Source organism: Phycodurus eques, chromosome 7, assembly GCF_024500275.1.
Source record: "Phycodurus eques isolate BA_2022a chromosome 7, UOR_Pequ_1.1, whole genome shotgun sequence".
NCBI lineage: Eukaryota > Metazoa > Chordata > Actinopteri > Syngnathiformes > Syngnathidae > Phycodurus > Phycodurus eques.
The window spans coordinates 13,219,896-13,241,106 of NC_084531.1; the positions used below are offsets into that span (position 1 = coordinate 13,219,896).

The following is a 21,211-nucleotide window of genomic DNA, read 5'->3' on the forward strand; positions in this document are numbered from 1 at the left end:
AACAACTGAAATGGCTGTCTGTTTTACCAAAACTACTTGAAACAAACTATAATAATCACAAAAAAATTCCTGTTTTTTTGTCAATTAATTTCCTACATAACCTTTTCGGGTTGATTTTAACGTATTTATACCTGCCACATGTAAATGTAAGTGCCTTGTAGTGAAAGCAGGTGATAATTTAATGAAAGTTATAAACTTCATACAAGGCGGCTCACTGCACACGTCCTGTTAAGAAAACTATGTCTGCAGTTATTAAATGTATTCTATCTTTTGTTTTAATGCAAGGATAACAAAGCGGGCCTTGTTCCTCCCTTTCTATAAATGGGTCATCACTTTGCTGCGAGACAAAGCAACATGTCTGTGCTTGGGGCTGCAGTTGCATGAGGCAGATGATAACTGCCTGTTGATGTGTGCATGTACTGTATGACTTCTGTACGAATTCGCCTTGGAAGAAATAGACACTTTATAGACAATTGGTTGTATTGAACTGTCTCCTTGCTTGCAAGCTTTTATGAAATTGTATCTCTCAATCTCAAAGTGCTTGTCCAATTTTCCCTTGACAAATCCCCGAAGGTAAAGCTATATGCAGACCAGGCAGCACAGGAAAGGAAAGTTAGACCTCTGTGTCCGTATTGATCATTGGTACTTTTCACGGTTTTTGTTTTTTTTGTTTTTAAACAATGTTGGACAGAAGGCTATTTAAGTTAAACATAAAGCACATCAATCTCCCTCATGAATGGCTTTACTGGATGTTGCCATGTTCATGTGTTCTGGTTTTTGTGATTTTGACTGGGCACACTATCTGCATCTATCTCAGCAGTATTATGCACTGCACTTATTGTACTTTAACTTTTGTGGACTGTTATACAATAATTTATTGTGGATGGAAGTTCAACTAAGTTATTAGTAAATAAAGTTTTCTTAAAATTGTATCTTTTGAGTTTGTATTACATAAATGTGAAATTTTTTAATCTCGCAACTGACAAATACTGTGTGTGTGTGTGTGTGTGTGTGTGTGTGTATATATATATATATATATCCATCCATTTTCTGAGCCGCTTCTCCTCACTAGGGTCGCGGGCGGATTACACATATCCAAACACACAAAAGAACACGCACACAAACACACGGACACACACGCACAAGGACAAACACACACAGGGACACAAACAAAATACACGAACACACACCAATGAACATAAACATACAAACACGTACATGAAAGAACACACCTACACAAATACGAATAAAAACACTAACACAGACAAACACACATACACACTAATGAACCTGTGGATGGACAAACTGCACGCACACACACACACCTGTCGTTTATGCTCCTGCTGCTGGATCTTCACCTGGGCGGCTTTCTTATCCGCCTTGGCTGCAGGAGGGGCACACAATGAGCAACTATTTCCTGCCAAATGCCAGATCCCACATGTTGTTGTGTGCACTCACACTGCCTGTTGAGGGCCTTCTGCATACGGAGCTTGAGCTTCTCCTGTGGCGTCAGCTTGGACTGTGGACAACACCGCTGTATTAGGAGCTTGACAACAGCGTGTTTAAATACAATTTGGAGTGTACACTTTGGGCGATTTAAAGTGGACAACAGGTGAATAAAGAACTTTTGGATCTGAACGGTTCGCCACACGAGCCCTCGATACAAGTGTCCAGTAAATTAGGAATAGACAAAAAGAGCGCGAGGGGGGAGATTAATGCAAGAGGACAGCCGAGAGAGCAGCGAGGGACGCTACATGTAACAAGAGCAAGTTCAGGTCCGGTGAGTTCACAAAAGAGCCAGTGGCACTTTGCCGCTGACACACCCAGCAGTGGGCTGTTCAAACCTGGCCAGGCAAGAAAAACGGCAGGTCACAACACCGCAGGCGAGTCAAATGCGGGACAGCGAGCGCAAATCTTGACGGAGAGACCTGGCGTGTATGCAAAGCTACGATGACTCTTTGCCGGGAAAAGAAGAACAAGCAGTGGAAAAAAAAAACTTCCACAATGATTGACAGTAAACCACTATCACACTTTATGATCTCACGGTTTTAAACTGTAGGACAGTGAAATATCTTCATTTGCTTAAACAATGCCAGACGTTTGTCCACACCCAGCAAAGTCACAATCACTTGGGTTAGAAACACTCATTACTCACAGATAAACACTAAATATTAACAACAACATGCACAGTTAAGCAATAAAGTCCAGTGCACCGGAGCACTGCTTCACTAACTTTTCCACTCATGTAAGATAGAGGCTTTGACTAAGTGTGTGGGGTTAAAACAGAAGAAAGATTATTTTCAGGGGCGAGAAGGGGCTTCTACGTGGGTGCAAGGTGGACGGCGGCCAGGTCAGCCTGTCAGGGATGAGGGAGGCGTAGTAGGCTTTAGCAAGAAACCTCAGCCACATCAAATTCTTACTGACTTTGGCAGCTCCCGTCTTTTTACCACCCGCTGTATCAGGCCTGCAGGGATGACAAGGAAGTGTGGAGAAGTTAGGAAAGGGGTCAGGCAACAAACAGTATACCTTTCACAAACTGTGGAACCTCATTTTGAGGCTTTATAATTTGGATGTTTTGTTTGCGTTACACTTGTGTAAGTAAGGATGCAGTGGAGCACAACTATTGAACTTGTATGTTACTATATCTTAATAACAATGGTTACATATATTAACAGTCAATTATCATTAAGCTCAATAGCGAATATTGTTTTGAAGTGTGTTTTGCTTGTTCTTTGCTTTTGTTTTTCATGCCACCAAATCGTCAGCAAGTTTTTCTAAATGCTATTAAAGTTTTACTTCGTCTTATTACCCAAATATTTTCACACTTGTATGAGAGTTAATGTTGAAATGTTAATAACATTGCCTGTACGGTGAATAAAGGTTTCATGATGGCTCACTGTGACCCCGGGTAATATTGCTCGTGTATTGTGCTTTTTCATTGTCATTTTTCATCACGATCACAGAACCGACAAAGAAACTCAAAGATGTACATTAGATTAATTAAAAGTCTTCTTATATATATTTATTATTTATTATGACAGTTAAGAATGTTCAACTGTTAGGTAAAAACTTGGCCAGTAGTGATTAAGCGTTTGCGATGGCGACTGTTTGACTCTCATTATTTCCTAAGGGGAAAAGTTGCTTTCCAACTTTAAGGTTCCACTGTACATCGCTATGAACTAATTATAAAAGCAAATGTTAGATGTTTTCATTATCAATTAATCGACTACTAAAGTTTGTTTTGTCCCATTAGCACCCAAATTTTGAGTGTTTTGTTTTTAATTGACATCCAACAACAAAATTACAAAAACACGACATTTGGACAGGGGGTCCTTGGTTTATGATGGTGGAAACTAGGGCTGCAACTATAGAGTATTGTTAGAATAAGCGTATTCCACCAATTATCCCATCGATTAATTGGATAAAAATGTATTTTGCATTACAAAACACAAAGTGCATGTGAGGTGCAGGTATTATTTTTGTCCACTTCGGTTCGTCATCCTTGCATTCTGCTGTAGTGTGTGACTTTTAAGTGTGTAAGGCTTTTAAAAAGAGGGGCCTGGCCTGGTGAGCAACGTGGGCATCACCGAATGAGAATATAGAGTTGGCTGACTGGTAACGGCTAGATCAGACTACACGATTTTAGCTCTGTTATTAGCCCGATTTGCTATCGCGGCCGATTTCCTGGATCGGTGCTGACATATTTTGTTGGGATCGACCAAACATCTAGTGTGACATAATCCACAACCAACGATTTGGCCCTACGACGCCAAAATGAAAATGTCTTTTTGAGATAGCTTCCGTATAGTGTGACATATCAACGGTAGCTCTCCGACAGTACACATTGACGTCGACCAATAGGATTGAGTCTTGCGACCGCCGCATTGCCTCCGTTGCCCACCATTGTCAACATTTATTCACGTGCACAAACCAATGTTTACCGAACCTTTAGAGTATGAACTGACAGAACGCCAGCGTGTTTACATGCAAACATAAATGCTCGCATTAGCTGGCTACATAATGTCGCCTGCTTGCGTGGCGTATTGTATTAAAAGTACATGAACATACCTCAAGTTCTCCTTGAACGGACAGCCCAAAATGCCAACTCTCGAACACCCTTCGACAACACAGTTTTTCCCCCCTCTTTTTGTTCTTTTTTTTCCAGCATGCATTGCCGCAATCTATTGTTGTTGTTGTCGCCATGGTAACGGACGCCATACGGTCGTGGTGACCGGTGACACATTTTCTGGTCCTGCCTTTGCCACAAGCCCAGTGATTGTAAAAGACAGGATACGGTGATATCGTGATAAATGTCATGTAGTATTGCCAGTGGCTGACGGAGATACGGTAAGATTTTATGGCAATAGTCTGACAATCGTAAAAGACCAAATTTGTCTTGTAGTCTGATCGATGTATTATTGGCGAACCCATTGGCCAGTCTGTGTGTTTGCTGACTTGACCATCGGCAGCTCGTGTATGAATTTTAATATTGTGTGTTTGTTTTCAATAGTTTCTTTAATAAAGTGATCAAAAGTGCAACGGCATTTGTATCTATCCTTGACCACTTATCACCAGCGCTAAAAGTTCTAATGAGCTAAAATCAATGAGTTACCTTTTGTTGCAATCGTAAACAAGCGGTTGTGGTACACATTGCACTTTATCTTCCTTGTTAAGTGTGAAATGATCCCAAACTTTGGACATTCTCTGTTTTCTACAGATTCGTTCGTCCTGTCTCGCCACCATTGTGCTAACTTATTTCTACACAGAATGGTGGATGCGATTGCAGTAACAGTCCGTCCATGTAGAAAGATTATCCTTGCGAAGCTTTGAGGCAGATGTTCCTTCAATATTTTTTAATAGTTATTTGATTAATTGTTGCAGCCAAAGTGGCGATATATGACATTTTGTTTACAACGAGGTGTGAGAATACATGGTCACATGGCAGAAAATGGAATGCTCAGTTACCCTCGTACTTAGCGTTCTTCAATTGATTGTTTTACAGGTGCATCTCAAATTAGAATCAGAAAACTTCATGTGTTTCTGTAGTTCAATTCAAAACTCATAGATTCATTACACAGCGTAAACTATTTTAGGATTTCTTTTTTATTATTTTGATGGTTTGTTACATAAGAAACAGTCAAAAAGATTTCAATATAGAAATAAGGCTGAAATTGGCCTCCTGAAAAGTATTTTTTTGTGTTGTATGAATCTGTGTAATTCATGAGTTTCACTTTTGGAATTACGATGCTGAAATACAATGAACGCTCTTACAATATTCTAATTTATTGAGATCCACCAGTATATTTAAGGCCTTTATATGGTTTTATTTCGGACTTCTGTAAAAATTGGCCAAGGTCGTAAACAGGGTATCCCTGACATACGCTATTCATTGGACTAGTTACACTGACAGAATGCCTCAGTGGTCTTACTTTCTTAGTTTGTCGGTAACTGTGTTAGCAGAAAGAGGGGGTCCTCGTTGGTCAGGTGAGGGGCTGTGGTTGAGTCGTCCAGGGGATGGCGAGGGACTGCCACTGCCGCTTTCGCCCCGCCGGTGACCGCCGCTGCTGCGGATGCTTCGCCGAGAGGAACCCCCCTGCCGTGAGCTGGAGCGGGATCTGAAAACCAAGAGGGGGTCAGGTCACCGGCAAACATGTTCAAAATGAATGTTTAATGAAGGAAGTGTCTTCACCTCGTTCGTCTCCTTGAAGAGTAGCGTCTCCTCTCCCCGTCTCTCGCACGCTCTCTGGGTCGCGATCTAGACCGCGTCCGCTCGTGTCTCCTACGCGACCCTCCTCGGTCACGCGAGTACGACCGAGAATGTCGTCTCAAGCGGGAGTGGGTCCGAGAACGGCGGCCGTCCCTTCCTCGCCGCGCTCGGCGGCGTGAACGGCTGGATGAAGAGGAGGATCGTGATGAAGAGTCGGAGGAAGAATATGAAGGGGAACGACTGGACGAGGACCTTCGTCTCCTGAACAAATACAGAGAAAGTTTCAGTAACAAGAATGGGTGTTTCTTACTGCTGAAGTATACACTTGATGACACTATTACTGTGATTGATCAAAGTAATTTTTACTTGTAGCCTGACATGCAGTGTTGTCACCTATGTCAAATTATTAAGGCCATGTTCACACCAACATGCATATTTTCCTGTGTTGTAGCCTTTCGTCCTCGCGGAAATGTACTGTTTTGCCAAGGTGAAGACTATCTGTTACCAGATGAAGAAAACACTCCTTTACCTTTTTTATTTTTTTATCATCACATGAGAAAAATTTACTTATTGATTGCTTGTATACAAACAGTTGAGTTTGGAGTGCTTGTCCACCTGTTGATTGTGAAATTAAATAACCAAGTAAATATTTTCTGTCCATTTATAAACATATGTCAGTTACCATGCCCTTCCGCCCCACAGTTAAGCAAATGAGTACATGGTTAAATTGGCCAGTGGTGACTTCGCAACCATTTGTTTGTAGTCTGGATGCAGGGGGGGGTGAACATCTCCTGCTCTTAAGAGTCTCAAATTCTCAAACACCACCACAGAAAGTGACGGGATTTGCTACTGACTGCAGTTTAAATTAGTTTTCAAAGTGAAAAGTTTTGAAATAAAGAGACAAAGTCTCTAAGTTGGAAAGAATTGGTAGCGGATTGCTTCATCCCAATGCCCTAGCTCCACCCTAACCCTGCCCTTGGTCAGCATTTACCAAACAAAACCCCCATTCTGCATTTGCATGATAGAACCACCGCCCCCAAAAACCATGTGATTTGAACCAAAGTGTGACAGTGTATTATTTGTGTACTTTGACCAAGGAATGTCAGACTTTTTGTTAAAGTCTTAAAAATAGGTTTATCTTTAGAACGTCACCCCTTTTAGTGTGACGATTTCATTTTGTGCAATGAGAGATGTGTGACCAATTTAAAAAATACATTTGACATCTCCTCTCAAGCTCTGAATAGACAAATACTGATTTTCAAATGGTACAGCAGTATAAACGAAGGCCCGGGATGTGCTAAATTAGCTGACATTGCTTTTTTAGGCTTTTGATTGGACAAAATGCACTTGAGAGTAGGGCTGTCACTATTGAATCTTTTTAGAATCGATCATCCTATAGATATTTCGTCAAAATCCAATGGTATTTGTTTGTTTGTTTTTTACTAGTACATGCATTTTATTCTAATTTATGAGGCTAAACTTCGATCCTTAAACTGCACATGTTGGTACTGGGTGTATGGTATAAACTGTACAGAATTTGAGAAAAAAAATCTGCATTTGCTAAACGCTTAGCATTCGCGATTGGTATTAGCGCGTTAACGATTACCATTTTAGGTAAGAAAAACTGTAAACTACCAATCTCCTCCCTCATAGTTCATGTTATATGTACATTACACATCTAATAGTATCTTAAGAATCACTTACAGACTGCTCCTCTGTTGTTTTGAGCAATGTTTTTGCCCAACACTGCGTCCATCTGCAACAAATGTCCGTGCGGTAAACATCGACAGCAGCCAAATGTTTCCAGGCGGCGTAAATTGGTTCAGGGCAGCACAAATATGCTTTTATTAATATTTTTTATTGGCTCGAGGAAGGAATTTTTGCGTCAACCAATTTTTGTGGTCGACTTAGCAGAGTTAGACAATTTGTTTTCACAGCCCTACTTGAGAGACAACACATTTTTTTATAGATAGAAAAATACACCATTTTAAAAATATTTGTGTTGGTGTAGACATGGTCTAAATCTCTTGGCACATCATGCACAGCAATGTCTTTGAAGATTAATGAACCTCACCTCCAATACATTTAAATAATATTTTTTTTAAATGAAATAAAAACACAGTACCGAATGAGAGGAATCACCCTCTGCCAGCGATCATGTCAACTGACTAACCAATGAAAAGCCAAGAGGAGGGAAAGTTACCGACCGGGAGCCCCTGCTATGACCTGCGGGGTGCTGCACGTTGGAGGAGCCATGGCCGGCGGCATGGGGGGCAGTGGCTTGTGCCACCGCTGCCGCTTCATCATCACTGCCTCCAAAGCTGGTGATGAAGGTGATCTTCTCTGGACCGGGGGTCCGAGAGCGTGAGCGTGACTCAGAGCTGGATTCTGACTCTGGCCTGAGACGAAGAAAGAAAATCATACCTTAAACGCAGAGAGGCAATGATAAGGTTGAAAAAAAACAAAAAAAAAAGAAGGTGAACTGACCGTTTGTAAGGATCGTATGTTGGACTATCTCTCCTGGCGTAGCTGTTGGATGAGTAAGAAAACAACATTTCAAACATGCTGGCAAAATAAAACACTACGCAATGCTGCCTTAAATTAAGAGTTTGATTTGTTCTGCGACCATGCTTGTAACTCAAAAGACGTACTGTATTTTCACGACCATAAGGCGCACTTAAAAGTCTTACATTTTCCCCAAAATGGACGGGGCGCCTTATAATGCCGCGTGCCTTATGTGTGCACAGAGTTCCAAAATCTGTAAATGTTGTTGTGTGACTTTAACGAGCGCTCTGCTTGAATGACTGGGAGCATTTCTTGCTGACACACTGCTTATATAGAGGAAGGCGGGCGTGACTGAGGATAGCATGCGGACGTAAACGGGGAAGGGTGCGCGTGACACAGGACGCTAAAGACACGCCCCCAGTAGGTATATAGTTCCGGTATGTGCATCGGTTTGGCTAAGGACCCCCGAAAATGGCATCTAAGAAGAGACACGCTGACAAAGCACAGTTTAAACTGCAAGCTATTAGTTACGCGGAGGAACATGGGAATCGAGCAGCCGCGAGAGAATTCAAGATCAACGAATCCATGGTTCGCAAGTGGAGGAAGCAGGAAAATGAGGTTCGCCAAGTCAAGAAGACAAAGCTGAGTTTACGCGGAAAGAAGGCGAGGTGGCCCGAGTTGGAAGACCAACTCGAGCAATGGATTAATGATCAAAGAACAGCCGGGAGAAGTGTCTCTACAGTCACCATTCGATTGAGTGCAATAACTCGGAGCTTGCCATCATTCCGGGAGGGTTGACGAAGGAACTCCAATCGCTGGACATCGGCGTAAACAGGGTGTTCATAGTGAAGTTGTGAGCGACGTGGGAACCATGGATGACAGATGGCGAACACAGTTTTACTAAGACTAGGAGGCAGTGCCGGGCGAGTTACACCACAATTTGTCAATGGATTGTAGATGCTTGGGCTAACATGTCTGCTTGTACTGTTGTTCGAACTTTCCTAAAAGCCGGCATCATGTCTGAGGAGCCGCACGGCAACGAGACTGACTCCGACAATGACGAGAGGGAACCTGGCGTGTTTGATTGAGAACTTGCCCAGCTGTTCATTTTGGATACAGAATATGAGTACTTTGATGGATTTGTGGATGAGGATAAAAAAAATAACGTGTACATTGTTAAATACTTCAATAAAGTACAACCGAACTCAGTTTTGCTCCTGCTGCCTTTTTAAAAACATTGTGCACATTGTTTTAGCATGCATGTATGCTACCGTATGTTTTAAACTAGCGTATGTTTTACCATGCCTGCGCCCAATAATACGGTGCACCTTATGTATGTGTTAAATACAGAAGTAGACCCCGTAACTGAGACTGCGCCTTTTAATACGGTGCGTCTTATGGTCGTGAAAATACGGTATCTCAAACCATCTTTCCACATTGAAATGAATGAAAATGCCCTTAATCTGTTCCACCCTCTCCTCACAAAAACACAATTTTGTAATGTGTTTTTTTTAATAACAAAAATAAGACTCTCTAACATTGCACTTCATAAAAACACAGTAATAACATAAGTAAATAGAATGAAATTAAGTTTGTGCATCACAATTAATGCATTATAATTGTGGGGCCACTTCTGGTGTGCCTGATTTGGCCACCTGGAGGTAGTATAATACATCCATCCATTTTCTGTACCACTTATTCTCACAATGGTCGCAGGCATGCTGGAGCCCATCCCAGCTATCTGCGGGCAAGAGGCGTGGTACACCCTTAACTGGACGCCAGCCAATCACAAGGCACATATAAAAAAATAACCATTCGCAGTCACATTCACAGCTACGGGCAATTTAGAGTCTTCAATCAACCCACCACACGTTTTTGGGATGTGAGAGGAAGCCGGAGTTCCTGGAGAAAACCCACGCGGGAGAACATGCAAATCCCACACAGGCGAGGCCGGGATTTGAATCCCGGCCCTCAGAACTGTGAGGCAGATGTGCTAACCAGTCGTCCACCATGCCAGCCAGTATAATACATACATACAGTGCATGGGACGGTCACAACTGCTCAGTAAGATGCAGTAATATTTGTAAACGGTAAATGACAAATGGGCTTCCACTTATACAGCACTTTTCGACCAAAGTGCTCAAAGCACTTAAAACTGTCTCCTCATTCACCTATGGATGACGCAGCATCAAGAGCAACGGTGGGTTCAATATCTTGCTCAAGGACACTTTGACATAGTCACAAGGGTTGAGGTTCGAACCCACAACCTTTGGATTGGGAGACAACCAATTTACTGCCTTGTTTTTTGCAGAAGAGAAAGAATATATATGCCTGTGAGTATTGTTATATGGTCTGTCTACGTGTTGCTGCATTGTTTGTGTTCAAATATCCGCTGCTAAATGAGTTATGGTACTGCAAAATTGATGTTCGTTTAAAGCCCGTCTATAGCGTTTTGCATTGTGTTAGGCTTAAGCTACCAATTTTGTAAGACAAAAGTATGTGGTTGGGTAAAACACACAATGTAATTTTCTTTATTTTATGTTGAGTTTTACAGTAAACGTCAACTTAACTGAGCATGCCTTCTTGTGCCACAAGATGTATTTTTACACTTCATAATGTCGAAATGTTATGTCTTGACTGTCACAAACCGAGGCCTGCCTATATGTCACTTTTTTGTGAACAAAAAATAAAGAGCGGGTTTACATTCATTCACATGAAAACCTCAAATCTGGCAACATACAGGTATTTCTGTTTTCACAGCCATCGTATATTTTAGAAGACAAAAAATTTTAACATTCGTGTTTACGTAATAATGACTCCATTATAAAACAATATGATTGATGTTCTACTTAGCTTATTATAAGATGAGAATAACATAGTAGCAAAGTAAGATATCATCTTTCCTAAAAGCTCCTATCATCTAAGCAAATCAGAACCAGAATCAGCTTTATTGGCCAAGTATGTTACAAGACAAGGAATTTGAAAATGCAGTGACATTTTGCATTGAAATCAGCATAATTCATAATGGCCAATTAATTAAATCACTTTTGACCTGCACACAATCAGACTCTGTTGAGACTTTTGTACTTTTGTCAATCATATGCTCAAAACATGGTCCATATTGTCAACACGCTCGTCTTTGTTGTCGCTCCTCACCCCCAAAAAAAGGGTTTGATGTGTTTTAATTAAAGTTACGGCTATAAATGAAGATACATGTTTACACTAATGAAATATTTTACTGGAGCAAGTAGGTGGATAAAGTAACCAGTAAAGTTAGAATTTTGCACACAATATCACTGTGAAATATCATCAATCCATTTGTGAGCTTGGCGAAAATGTGTTCTTATCTTGCTACCTATCACAAGAGTACAGGAACAGAAACAGGAGACTGGACTCCACACACATTCTTTTTAATAATGTTTCCCAAAGTGTGGTATGAGTACCACTGTGGTATTATGCAAAAGAATCACTGAATTAAATTATCAAACTATACATTATATTACAGGTTCTTACTTTTTTATTTATTTATTTATCTAGTACAATAGATTTGTTAAGTACAGTTCAGTTGTATTTAACCTTTAAGTAAAACACATTGGAATTTAATCTTTTAGAGCTGTTTGCTGTCAAATATTTAAATCAGGTGCAATTCTTCACCACCAAGTCTCATTCTCCCCTTTCCTACCAAAAGATACACCAAGGACTCTCCTGCCTGTCTCTTTGATCACCTAGGCTGTAGTGGTCCAGTCTTCTGGAAGGACCTCCTGTCCACGAGCCTGTCTCACCTCTTCTCAAAAAGGCGCAAAACACTGTTCCTTTCTCAGCTTTCACCAGATGGTTCTCTCCTCTGCTTTTGTCTTCCTCCCCACCACCAGAGTCATCTTACACACCACCATCATATGCTGTCAAGCCACACTCTCCCCTACCACTACCTTACAGTCAGTAACCTTCTTCAGATTCCATCATCTGCTCAACATGTAATCCGCCTGTGTGCTTCTACCACCGCTCTTGGAGGTCACCCTATGTTTCTGCCTCTTCTGAAAGAAAGTGTTCACTACAGCAATTTCCATCCTTTTTGCAAAGTCTACCACCATCTGTCCCTCCAAATTCCTTTCCTGGATGTCGTACTTACCCATCACTTCTTCATCACCCCTTTTTCCTTCACCAACACGTCCATTACAATCTGCACCAATCACGACACTCTCTCTCTGTCTGGGATGCTCAGAATGACTTTGTCTTGCGACTTCCAGAATTTCTCTTTCACCTCTAGGTCACATCCTACCTGTGGGGCAAAGCCACTAATTACATTATATGTAACACCCTCAATAACGGCACGGTGATTGACTGGTTAGCACATCTGCCTCACAGTTCTGATGACCCGGGTTCAAATCCGGCCATCCCTGTGTGGAGTTTGCATGTTCCCCCCGTGCCTGCGTGGGTTTTCTCCGGGCACTCCGGTTTCCTCCCACATCCCAAAAACATGCGTGGTAGGTTGATTGAAGACTCTAAATTGCCCATAGGTGTGAATGTGAGTGCAAATGGTTGTTTGTTTAGATGTGCCCTGCGATTGGCTGCCGACCAGTTCAGGGTGTACCACGCCTCTCGCCCAAAGATACCTGGGATAGGCTCCAGCACGCGACCCTAGTGAGGATAAGCGGTACAGAAAATGGATGGAATATGGGGTGCTGTGTATACATTAATGAGGAAAAAAAATCAACTTAAATGATTTTAGCAAATGGCTGCAACATAAAGAGTGAAAACTTTAAGGGGTTCAGAATACTTTCCGTACCCACTGTACCTTTTAGAAATAAAACCTCTGCCATTTTTTTGATGAACACTTAGACACCGTGTGCTACTGTATTTTAATATTGGTAACTTTGATGGTAATTCGAGAGTGACTGTAAGGATTATTTCAGGTGGTACTAACCGTGGTCTCTGGTGTGCTTTTATACAATGCTTTTAAATATTTATTCAATATATTTCAAGGATAATTTTCAATTCTCTATATATCAAGCTCATGAAGGAGAACTGAAATGCCGTTTCTCTCTCTCTCGTAACACTATAAAAAAAAAATTTTTAAAGTATATAAAATACCTATTAATTAGAACAGTGATTCATAACTGGTGGGTTGGGACCCAAAAGTGGGTCACGGACCCATTTTGGGTGGGTCGCAGACAGCGAGCAAAAAATTACATTGGACATATATAATCATATTAAGATTTTTTTCATTACAGTACAGAGGTGTACCAAGTTCCCACATGGAACATTTTCGTTAAGTGACAGGAAATATTACTCACTTGTGCTTAAGTCACTAGTTTACTCTGTAAACAAATACAAATACTCTGGCTAGTGGTTAACATGGCTAGCAATAGGCTTTTGGCGATATTTAAAACGGCATTTAATAATGTAACAGGGCTTTGCACTAACTTTTGCACTAGTGCAACCAACTTTTTCAGTTCGTCGCACCGTTTTTGTTTTTTGTTTTTTTTAAAAAAGAAGTTAAAAATGTTATTGATATCTCTAGAACCCCTTTACAAACCACATCTGCCATTTTGAAGTAATTATATAGCAGATATACAGTAGTTAAATCGATAAATATGATTCAGAATGTGCCTTCTCCTTTTTGGATCTAACGCCTTCCGGTCTACGGCTCTATCCGGCGCTGTAACGTAACACTTGGAAAACAGCATGTTAATTCGACGTTGTGTGCTGTTGCTCGATGCCGTTGTTCCCGCCCTTGTATATTTGTTGTCGTATGATTTAGCGAGTTCACAATGGTTTATTGTGTGGCATTTGGTTGTACAAATGGTTGAGGCACTGGCAATAATGTTTTTGGCTTTCCAAGTGAAAAAGGAATACTTAACCAGTGGACAGGGAAAGTCAATTGACAGGCGAAGAAACCTGGTCACCTCTGGCTGCCTAGCAAGAATTCCAAACTCTGTGCCAATCACTTCAAACCGGCATGTTTTGAGAAACACTTAGCAGAAAGCATTAGATACACAGGTGTAGTTAGGCAAGGCTGAAACCAGCTGCGGTGCTAACTATTTTTACCGCCAGCAAGAGAACTAAATCTCGCAACGGCGAAACGGCGCAGACAAGAGGTGAGGATTTCCTTGTATATAGCTATGACTCTATTATGGTTATTATGCACTGGGCAGTAGGGGGGGGGAGGGAAAGACCCACGCAGTACTTCTCAGTACTGTCGTCTGTACTTTTGCCTGTATGACAAGCAAACAGACACGGCAAAGACTTGCTGTTCGGTGTGTTATAAAGGTACTCAAGCAAGGGGGACACAATATATAGCTGTTTGGCAATTACAACGTCACTTCCAGTAGGCCTTGCGGTGGATAGAGTAACCACACCCCCGTGTCTCGAGCTTCAGGTATGTTCGTGGAGTGCTCAATACGCGTAGTAAAAAAAACTTATTTTTAGCTAAACTACAGTTGACAACTTGCTGGAAATGATGTGCATGTATTAAATAACATAATCAATGCAAATATGAATTTTAACTGACCCCATAACATCTTTGTCCTCCGACCTTTAAGGAGGTACTGCATGGCCATGGCATACCATAGTTTCGTATGAAGTGACAGTAACTCGAGATATATTTGCTAAATATTTTACTGTGAACAAGAAGTTTGTCCATAAGCAAAACAGGTCAATTAAAAAAAACAAAGGCTTTACTTTTATTTGATCATTTGTTCGACTTAGAGGGACCAGCTCTTATAGTGAGGGCTCCTAACCCTCTTTTCCCCTGAGAAGATCTCTTAATTTGGAGCATTACCACAACCATACAGTGCTGTGAAAAAGTATTGGCACCCGTCTCAAATTCTTATATTTTTGCATAGTTTACCCACTTTAAAGTTTAAGATCATCAGACAAATGTAAATATTAGACAAATATAACCCAAGTGAACTTAGAATGCTGTTTTCATTTATTAAGGAAAAAAAACTAGTTACCTGGCCCTGTGCGAAAAAGTAATGGTAAATGACAAACGGAGCAGCATTGATTATGATAATGTGTGTAAAAACAAAAGATGTAGGGGACTTACGGCAGGAGGAGTTTACAGGCTTACCGGTCCTTACAAGGTAGGTGCGGGTGGGCTAGCTAGCTTGCTCACCAGTAGTCCAGATGAGTTGACGGCTAACACTTGTAATTTAAAATGAATAAGTAGCTGGCCAGTGTCAATATAGATACGTGGTGGCCAATGGACAGACAACGGCTAGTGTCTGTGGTGCGCATATGTGGTGCACATGTACGCGACGGTGCTATTGATAAGAGTGCGTCCTATCTGGAAAACAACAGTCAATTATGTTGCAGCAGGCAGCCAATCATATTGCAGCGGGTCGCTCTTAACTGGAATTGGAATTCATAATATTTGAGACGACATCACAGCTCTCTCTCTCTCTCTCTCTCTCTCTCTCTCTCTCTCTCTCTCTCTCTCTCTCTCTCTCTCTCTCTCTCTCTCTCTCTCACTCTCCCGTGCAGGAGAAGATGGTAGTGGAAAAATGGCAACTTTCAACCATTAAAACATTCACTCTCGCAAATGCAACAAGATTAAATTTTTAATCGCACAAGCTGAAAAAAAGGTCGCATATGCGACCAATTTGGTCGCAGTTTCAAGCCCCGTGTAACGTAGTGTACATGTGCATAAATTGTTCTGAAACTTTATAAAAATGGATCCTGACTTTGCAACAATAGAAAATGCGTGTCCCAGGGTGACAACAGTTAAGAACCGCTGAATTAGAGTATGTATAATTAGAAACACAAAATTGTCTATGCACACAGTGCAGTAATTCTGTATTGTATAGTTTATGTAGGTATGGGTTTACCTAGGTGGGCTGATTTGTCGTCCTTTTAGTCTTTTCTCTCTGAACTCTCGCCTTTGTCGGCGAGATCGACGGCCCTGAAATCACCAAACATGTCACGTACGGCATGAAACACGCACAGACAGACCTCTTCATAAGAGAGATGTATTCTTACAGAGTACATGGCTTTCTCCGCCTCCAGCGCCTTGGCATGCTTGATGGCCTCCACCTCCTCTTTGTCCTTCCTCAACATCCTGATGGGCACAATTACGACACGCATTTAAGTCAAGCCAATCGCTTTCTTAATGACCTACTGCTGCTCAAAAATAAACATGTGATGATGAACCCCACTGAATGCCTCTAACGACAGTATGATCATAAATTTAATCGTTACCATTAACATGGCGGAGTGTGGGGGAGTGGGGGGGGGGGGAACATGGCGAAGTGGGAAAATGATATGGTTGAAAATGAGTCAGTGCTGTTTGCAGAAAATTTCGAGGTCTTTCTGCTCTCTTTATTATAAGAAGTCATGCTTCATCATGGAATTCTGGATTTTTGGGCTTCATGGGAAATATGTAGAACAGGTACAAGAGTCTAATATTCCCAATTTTACTGAGCCGCATTGTTACAAACCCCTCACCGATGTCCTACATAACAGATGACTTACATTAACTGAGGAGGTAACCAGTGCTTAGTGGACATAGCGCCATCTGGTGCTATGAATGGGAACTACAGATCAGCTATTGATAAAACCATAGAAAACCTTTAAAATAATAGGTCCAGCTCTATAATAGATTGAAAACATACATCATCCCTAATACGAAATTATAGTAGAGCTGGGTTTTTGTGTTTATTATACTTCACTGGGTATTCCCGAATATGGTTTTAATTTAGGTTTTTGGTGTCATGATAAAGTACTGATTACTTTCATTTTTAGAGCAGGGATTTGTTACAGTTGACTTTCTTCACAAAGGTGAAGGCATTTTTCCCAGTTAAGTGTTGATGCAAAATGGCACCTGACAAAGTCTCCTTCGGCCATTCCGTAGGGAGTGGCGGTTTTGTTGAGCTCCGTCTCCTGCTCATGATTCAGCTCGTCGATGTCAACCTCCACGTCTAAAAACGCACAACCACACACCAACATGACAACTAACTTCATTAGAAATGGTATAACACCCACAATTTGCCGTACTGCATGTTAGTTATAAAAAAGTAATTTCGCCAAACAATCAGGACCAATATTAGGACCAGCTTACAATAAATAGTCCAGTCTTTAGAATGACAAAGGTATGTTACTATTCCAACTCACCGATATCTGGGATGACCTCATCCTCTTCAGACTCGCTGTTCTCCGAATTGTCTTCGTCTTTGTCTGAGGCGGGGTCAGGTTCTGTTACAGTGCTGTCCTCATATGTGTAACCAATAGCAACCTTTTTCTCAGCCAGCCTGCATCCAGACAATTGACACGGTTGGTGAGAAACGTGTAGTTAACTTTTACACATCAATAGTCCCTCCTTTATCGCAGGGTTAGGTTCCAGACCACCGTCGCAATAAGTGAAATACACGGAGTAGCGACTACATATTTTTTCTAATTTATTTATTCATTCTTTAAAGGTCCCATATTTTGGCGATTTAGACCTCTATAGAGTGACTCTAACATGGACCAAGTATAAAGTGTCAATTTCATTTAAAAAAATAAAAACACCTTGGTTTTGTCATACGAGTGTCCAGAAGAGCCCCCACTGACAGCTACTTCTATTTAAAGCAGTTTTGTATCCACTTTTTCCATATTTGGTTAAGACACTTGGAAAGCCTTTGACACGTCGACCTCTTGTAATTTCGGCCTGTACAATCAATTGGAGTGTATTTTTAACTCAAATTTGTCAGCTTAGTGGAGAAGCGGTCCTCCGAGGAGCAGAAGAAATGAACGGGCAACAAGATATGTTAATGAATAAATAAATTGTACTGTTTTACTTAGACTTTACACCGATTTTATCGGCCTTATCTGTATCGGCCGATAATCAGCATTTTATGGTGATCGGCTTTAATGTCATAATTCGCCGATCCTATCAATGACATCGGCTTCGCAAAAGACATTTACTCCGCGTCGCCATTGTGCGCAGTATATATTTGAATCCAAAACCTAGTTTATTTTTAGAATACACGATCTGACAAGAGCAGTGATTTTCAACCATGTGCAGCCAAGGAACATATTTTACAATTGAAAAATCTCACGGCATCTTTCTCTCTCTTTCCCATACACTCCATCGCTCGCACATAAGCACACCCACACACACATGGGTGAGTAAAGACAAATTAATGGACATACTTTTTCTTCTCTTCCTCGTTTGGTTTCTGTAGGCCACCATAGAGCTCATCCACGTAGATCTGGTACAAACACTGCTCCTCCGAGACTGCGGGAGTACATCAGAGAGTTTGAGCATGACTTTGCAGCAACAATATACACTCTGAGTGTGCATTAACAGACATTCACTTTCCCATTAGGAAAGCTGTATGAAATATTTAAACTGTTCATCCTGGTCTTGCTTCAATGATACAATTATCGTTTGTCAATGTGTGTTTGAGAATACGTTACTGACTGTTGGCAAAGTCGTTCTGCACCAGGCCTCTGTAGCGCTCATAATTGCACTTCCTCTCCTCCATCTCCTGCTCTGGGGTTCTGCAAAGAAAGAGGCAATAAAACATGCGCATGTAATAGCATCAGAACTGAAATATTTTGTGTAGGAATGTGCAGAAACAAACCTACACTAAATACAAGTCTGTTAATAAAATGTGTAAAACGAATGAAATTCAAAGGCGACATTTAGAATGACATGAAAATACATAGGAGACTTACGGTGTGGTGATCAGTGGAGGTGTGTAGGTGGGGACGTAGTCAAGGTGAGCCCGCACGTCAAACCTGTCAATCATGTTGTTGGTGTCACCTTGCCAAGGCATCCTTTATGACCAGAGAAATGTCCAGTGAGCATTAAAATCCCACAGGAAATGAGAAGACAAAATTAGGTTTAAAACGCAATGCAAAAGCAGTAGTGGGTATTTTAACATTTTTATGTACAACCCCAATTCCAATGAAGCTGGGACGTTGTGTTAAACAAATAAAAACAGAATACACTGAATTGCAAATCATGTTCAACCTATATTTAATTTAAACTATGACAGCAGGCAGGCCAGTCTAGTGTCCACACTCCTTTACTATGAAGCCACGCTGTTGTACCACGTGCAAAATGTGGTTTCGCATTGTCTTGCTGAAATAAGCAGGGGCGTCCATGAAAAAGACGTTGCTTGGATGGCAGCATATGTTTCTCCAAAACCTGTATGTACCTATCAGCATTAATGGTGCCTTCACAGATGTGTAAGTTACCCATGCCATTGGCACTAACACAGCCCCATAATATTACAGATGCTAGCTTTTGAACTTTGAGTCCATAACAGTCCGGATGTTTCTTTTCCTCTTTGGCCCGGAGAACACAACGTCCACGATTTCCAAAAAGTATTTGAAATGTGGACTCGTCAGACCACAGAACACTTTTCCACTTTGCATCAGTCCATCTTAGATGAGCTCGGGCCCAGAGAAGCAGGCAGCGTTTCTGGGTGTTGTTGATAAATGGCTTTTGCTTTGCATAGTAGAGTTTCAAGTTGCACTTAGGGATATAGCGGCGAACTGTATTTACTGACATTGGTTTTCTGAAGTGTTCCTGATTCCATGTGGTGATATCCTTTACACATTGATGTCGGTTATTGATGGAGTGCTGCCTGAGGGATCGAGGGTCACGGGCATTCAATGTTGGTTTTCGGCCTTACCGCTTACATGCTGTGATTTCTCCAGATTCTCGGAACATTTTAATGATATTATGGACCGTAGATGATGAAATCCCTAAATTCCTTGCAATTTTACGTTGAGGAACATTGTCCTTAAACTGTTCGATTATTTTCTCACGCACTTGTTCACAAAGAGGTGAACCTCGCCCCATATTTGCTTGTGAATGACTGAGCAATTCAGGGAAGCTCCTTTTATACCCACTCATAGCCCCCACCTGTTCCTAATTCGCCTGTGGGATGTTCCAAACAGGTGTTTGATGAGCATTCCCCAACTTTCTCAGTCTTTTTTGCCACCTGTCCCATCTTTTTTTGGAACGTGTTACAGCCATAAAATTCTAAGTTAATGATTATTTGCTAAAAACAATCAAGATTATCAGTTTGAACATTACATAGCTTGTCTTTGTAGTGTATTCAATTAAATATAGGTTTAACATGATTTGCAAATCATTGTATTTTGTTTTTATTTATGTTTAACACAATATCTCAACTTCATTGGAATTGTATTAACAACAACAGTGGTCAAATGTTTTACACTTGTATCGCAGGTAGGAATAGGGCTCCACAATATTTGAAAAAAAATGACATTGCAATTTTCTTTAAACCTGCGATATACAGGGTGATTGAAAAGTAACTCCCTATTTTTAAGTACTTTTAATTTATTTCTGAACTATAATGCTTACAAGAAATGAACATGAGAAGAAAGTGTATTGCGTGGAGTTTTATTTCAAATTTGATATGGGCGCCAGCATTAGCCACCAGTTTCTCAAGCCGCCTGGGAACCGAATTAACTGATTTCACAAGGTAGTCCTATGGGATGGAAAACATAACTTCTCGTATTCGCCCTTCAAGTTCTTCCAAAGTCGTTGGTTTGGTAGAATAGACTTGCTCCTTTAATCATGGAACATGCACAAAAAAAAATGAAAAAAATATTACAACATATGGCGACACGGTGGGCGACTGGTTAGAACGTCTGTCTCACAGTTCTGAGGACGAGGGCTCAATCCCCAGCCCCACCTGTGTGGAGTTTGCATGTACTCCCCGTGCCTGTGTGGGTTTTCTCCAGGTACTTCAGTTTCCTCCCACATCCCAAAAACATGCATGGTAGGTTAATTGAAGACTCTAAATTGCCCGTAGATGTAATTGTGAGTGCGAATGGCTGTTTGTTTATATGTGCCCTGCCGTTGGCTGGCAACCAGTTCAGGGTGTACCCCGCCCCCTGCCCGATAATAGCAGGGATAGGCTCCAGCACTCCCACAACCCTTGTGAGGATAAGCGGCTCAGAAAATGGATTGAGGATTACAACATATGAATAAATAAGTATTTTAAAATAAGGAGTTACTTTTCAATCACCCTGCAT

At 41.2% G+C, this 21,211-nt stretch overlaps 1 protein-coding gene across 2 annotated transcripts in view; it reads right to left on the bottom strand.

The window, feature by feature from the left end:
• The window catches only part of clasrp (CLK4-associating serine/arginine rich protein), a 30,910-nt gene that overhangs the window by 4,795 nt on the left and 4,904 nt on the right, over positions 1-21,211 (bottom strand). Inside the window, exons 4-17 of one of the 2 annotated variants that reach the window (XM_061681791.1) lie at positions 18,872-18,973; positions 18,615-18,694; positions 18,344-18,428; positions 17,324-17,460; positions 17,034-17,130; positions 16,193-16,271; positions 16,042-16,115; positions 8,195-8,236; positions 7,915-8,106; positions 5,690-5,968; positions 5,430-5,615; positions 2,425-2,464; positions 1,459-1,519; positions 1,326-1,384 (exon numbers count right to left, since the gene is read on the bottom strand). In XM_061681791.1, the coding sequence (XP_061537775.1) occupies positions 1,326-1,384; positions 1,459-1,519; positions 2,425-2,464; positions 5,430-5,615; positions 5,690-5,968; positions 7,915-8,106; positions 8,195-8,236; positions 16,042-16,115; positions 16,193-16,271; positions 17,034-17,130; positions 17,324-17,460; positions 18,344-18,428; positions 18,615-18,694; positions 18,872-18,973 (1,513 nt within the window). Of the gene's footprint in view, positions 1-1,325; positions 1,385-1,458; positions 1,520-2,420; positions 2,465-5,429; positions 5,616-5,689; positions 5,969-7,914; positions 8,107-8,194; positions 8,237-16,041; positions 16,116-16,192; positions 16,272-17,033; positions 17,131-17,323; positions 17,461-18,343; positions 18,429-18,614; positions 18,695-18,871; positions 18,974-21,211 lie in introns of both variants that reach the window. The other variant, XM_061681792.1, reaches the window with a different exon arrangement.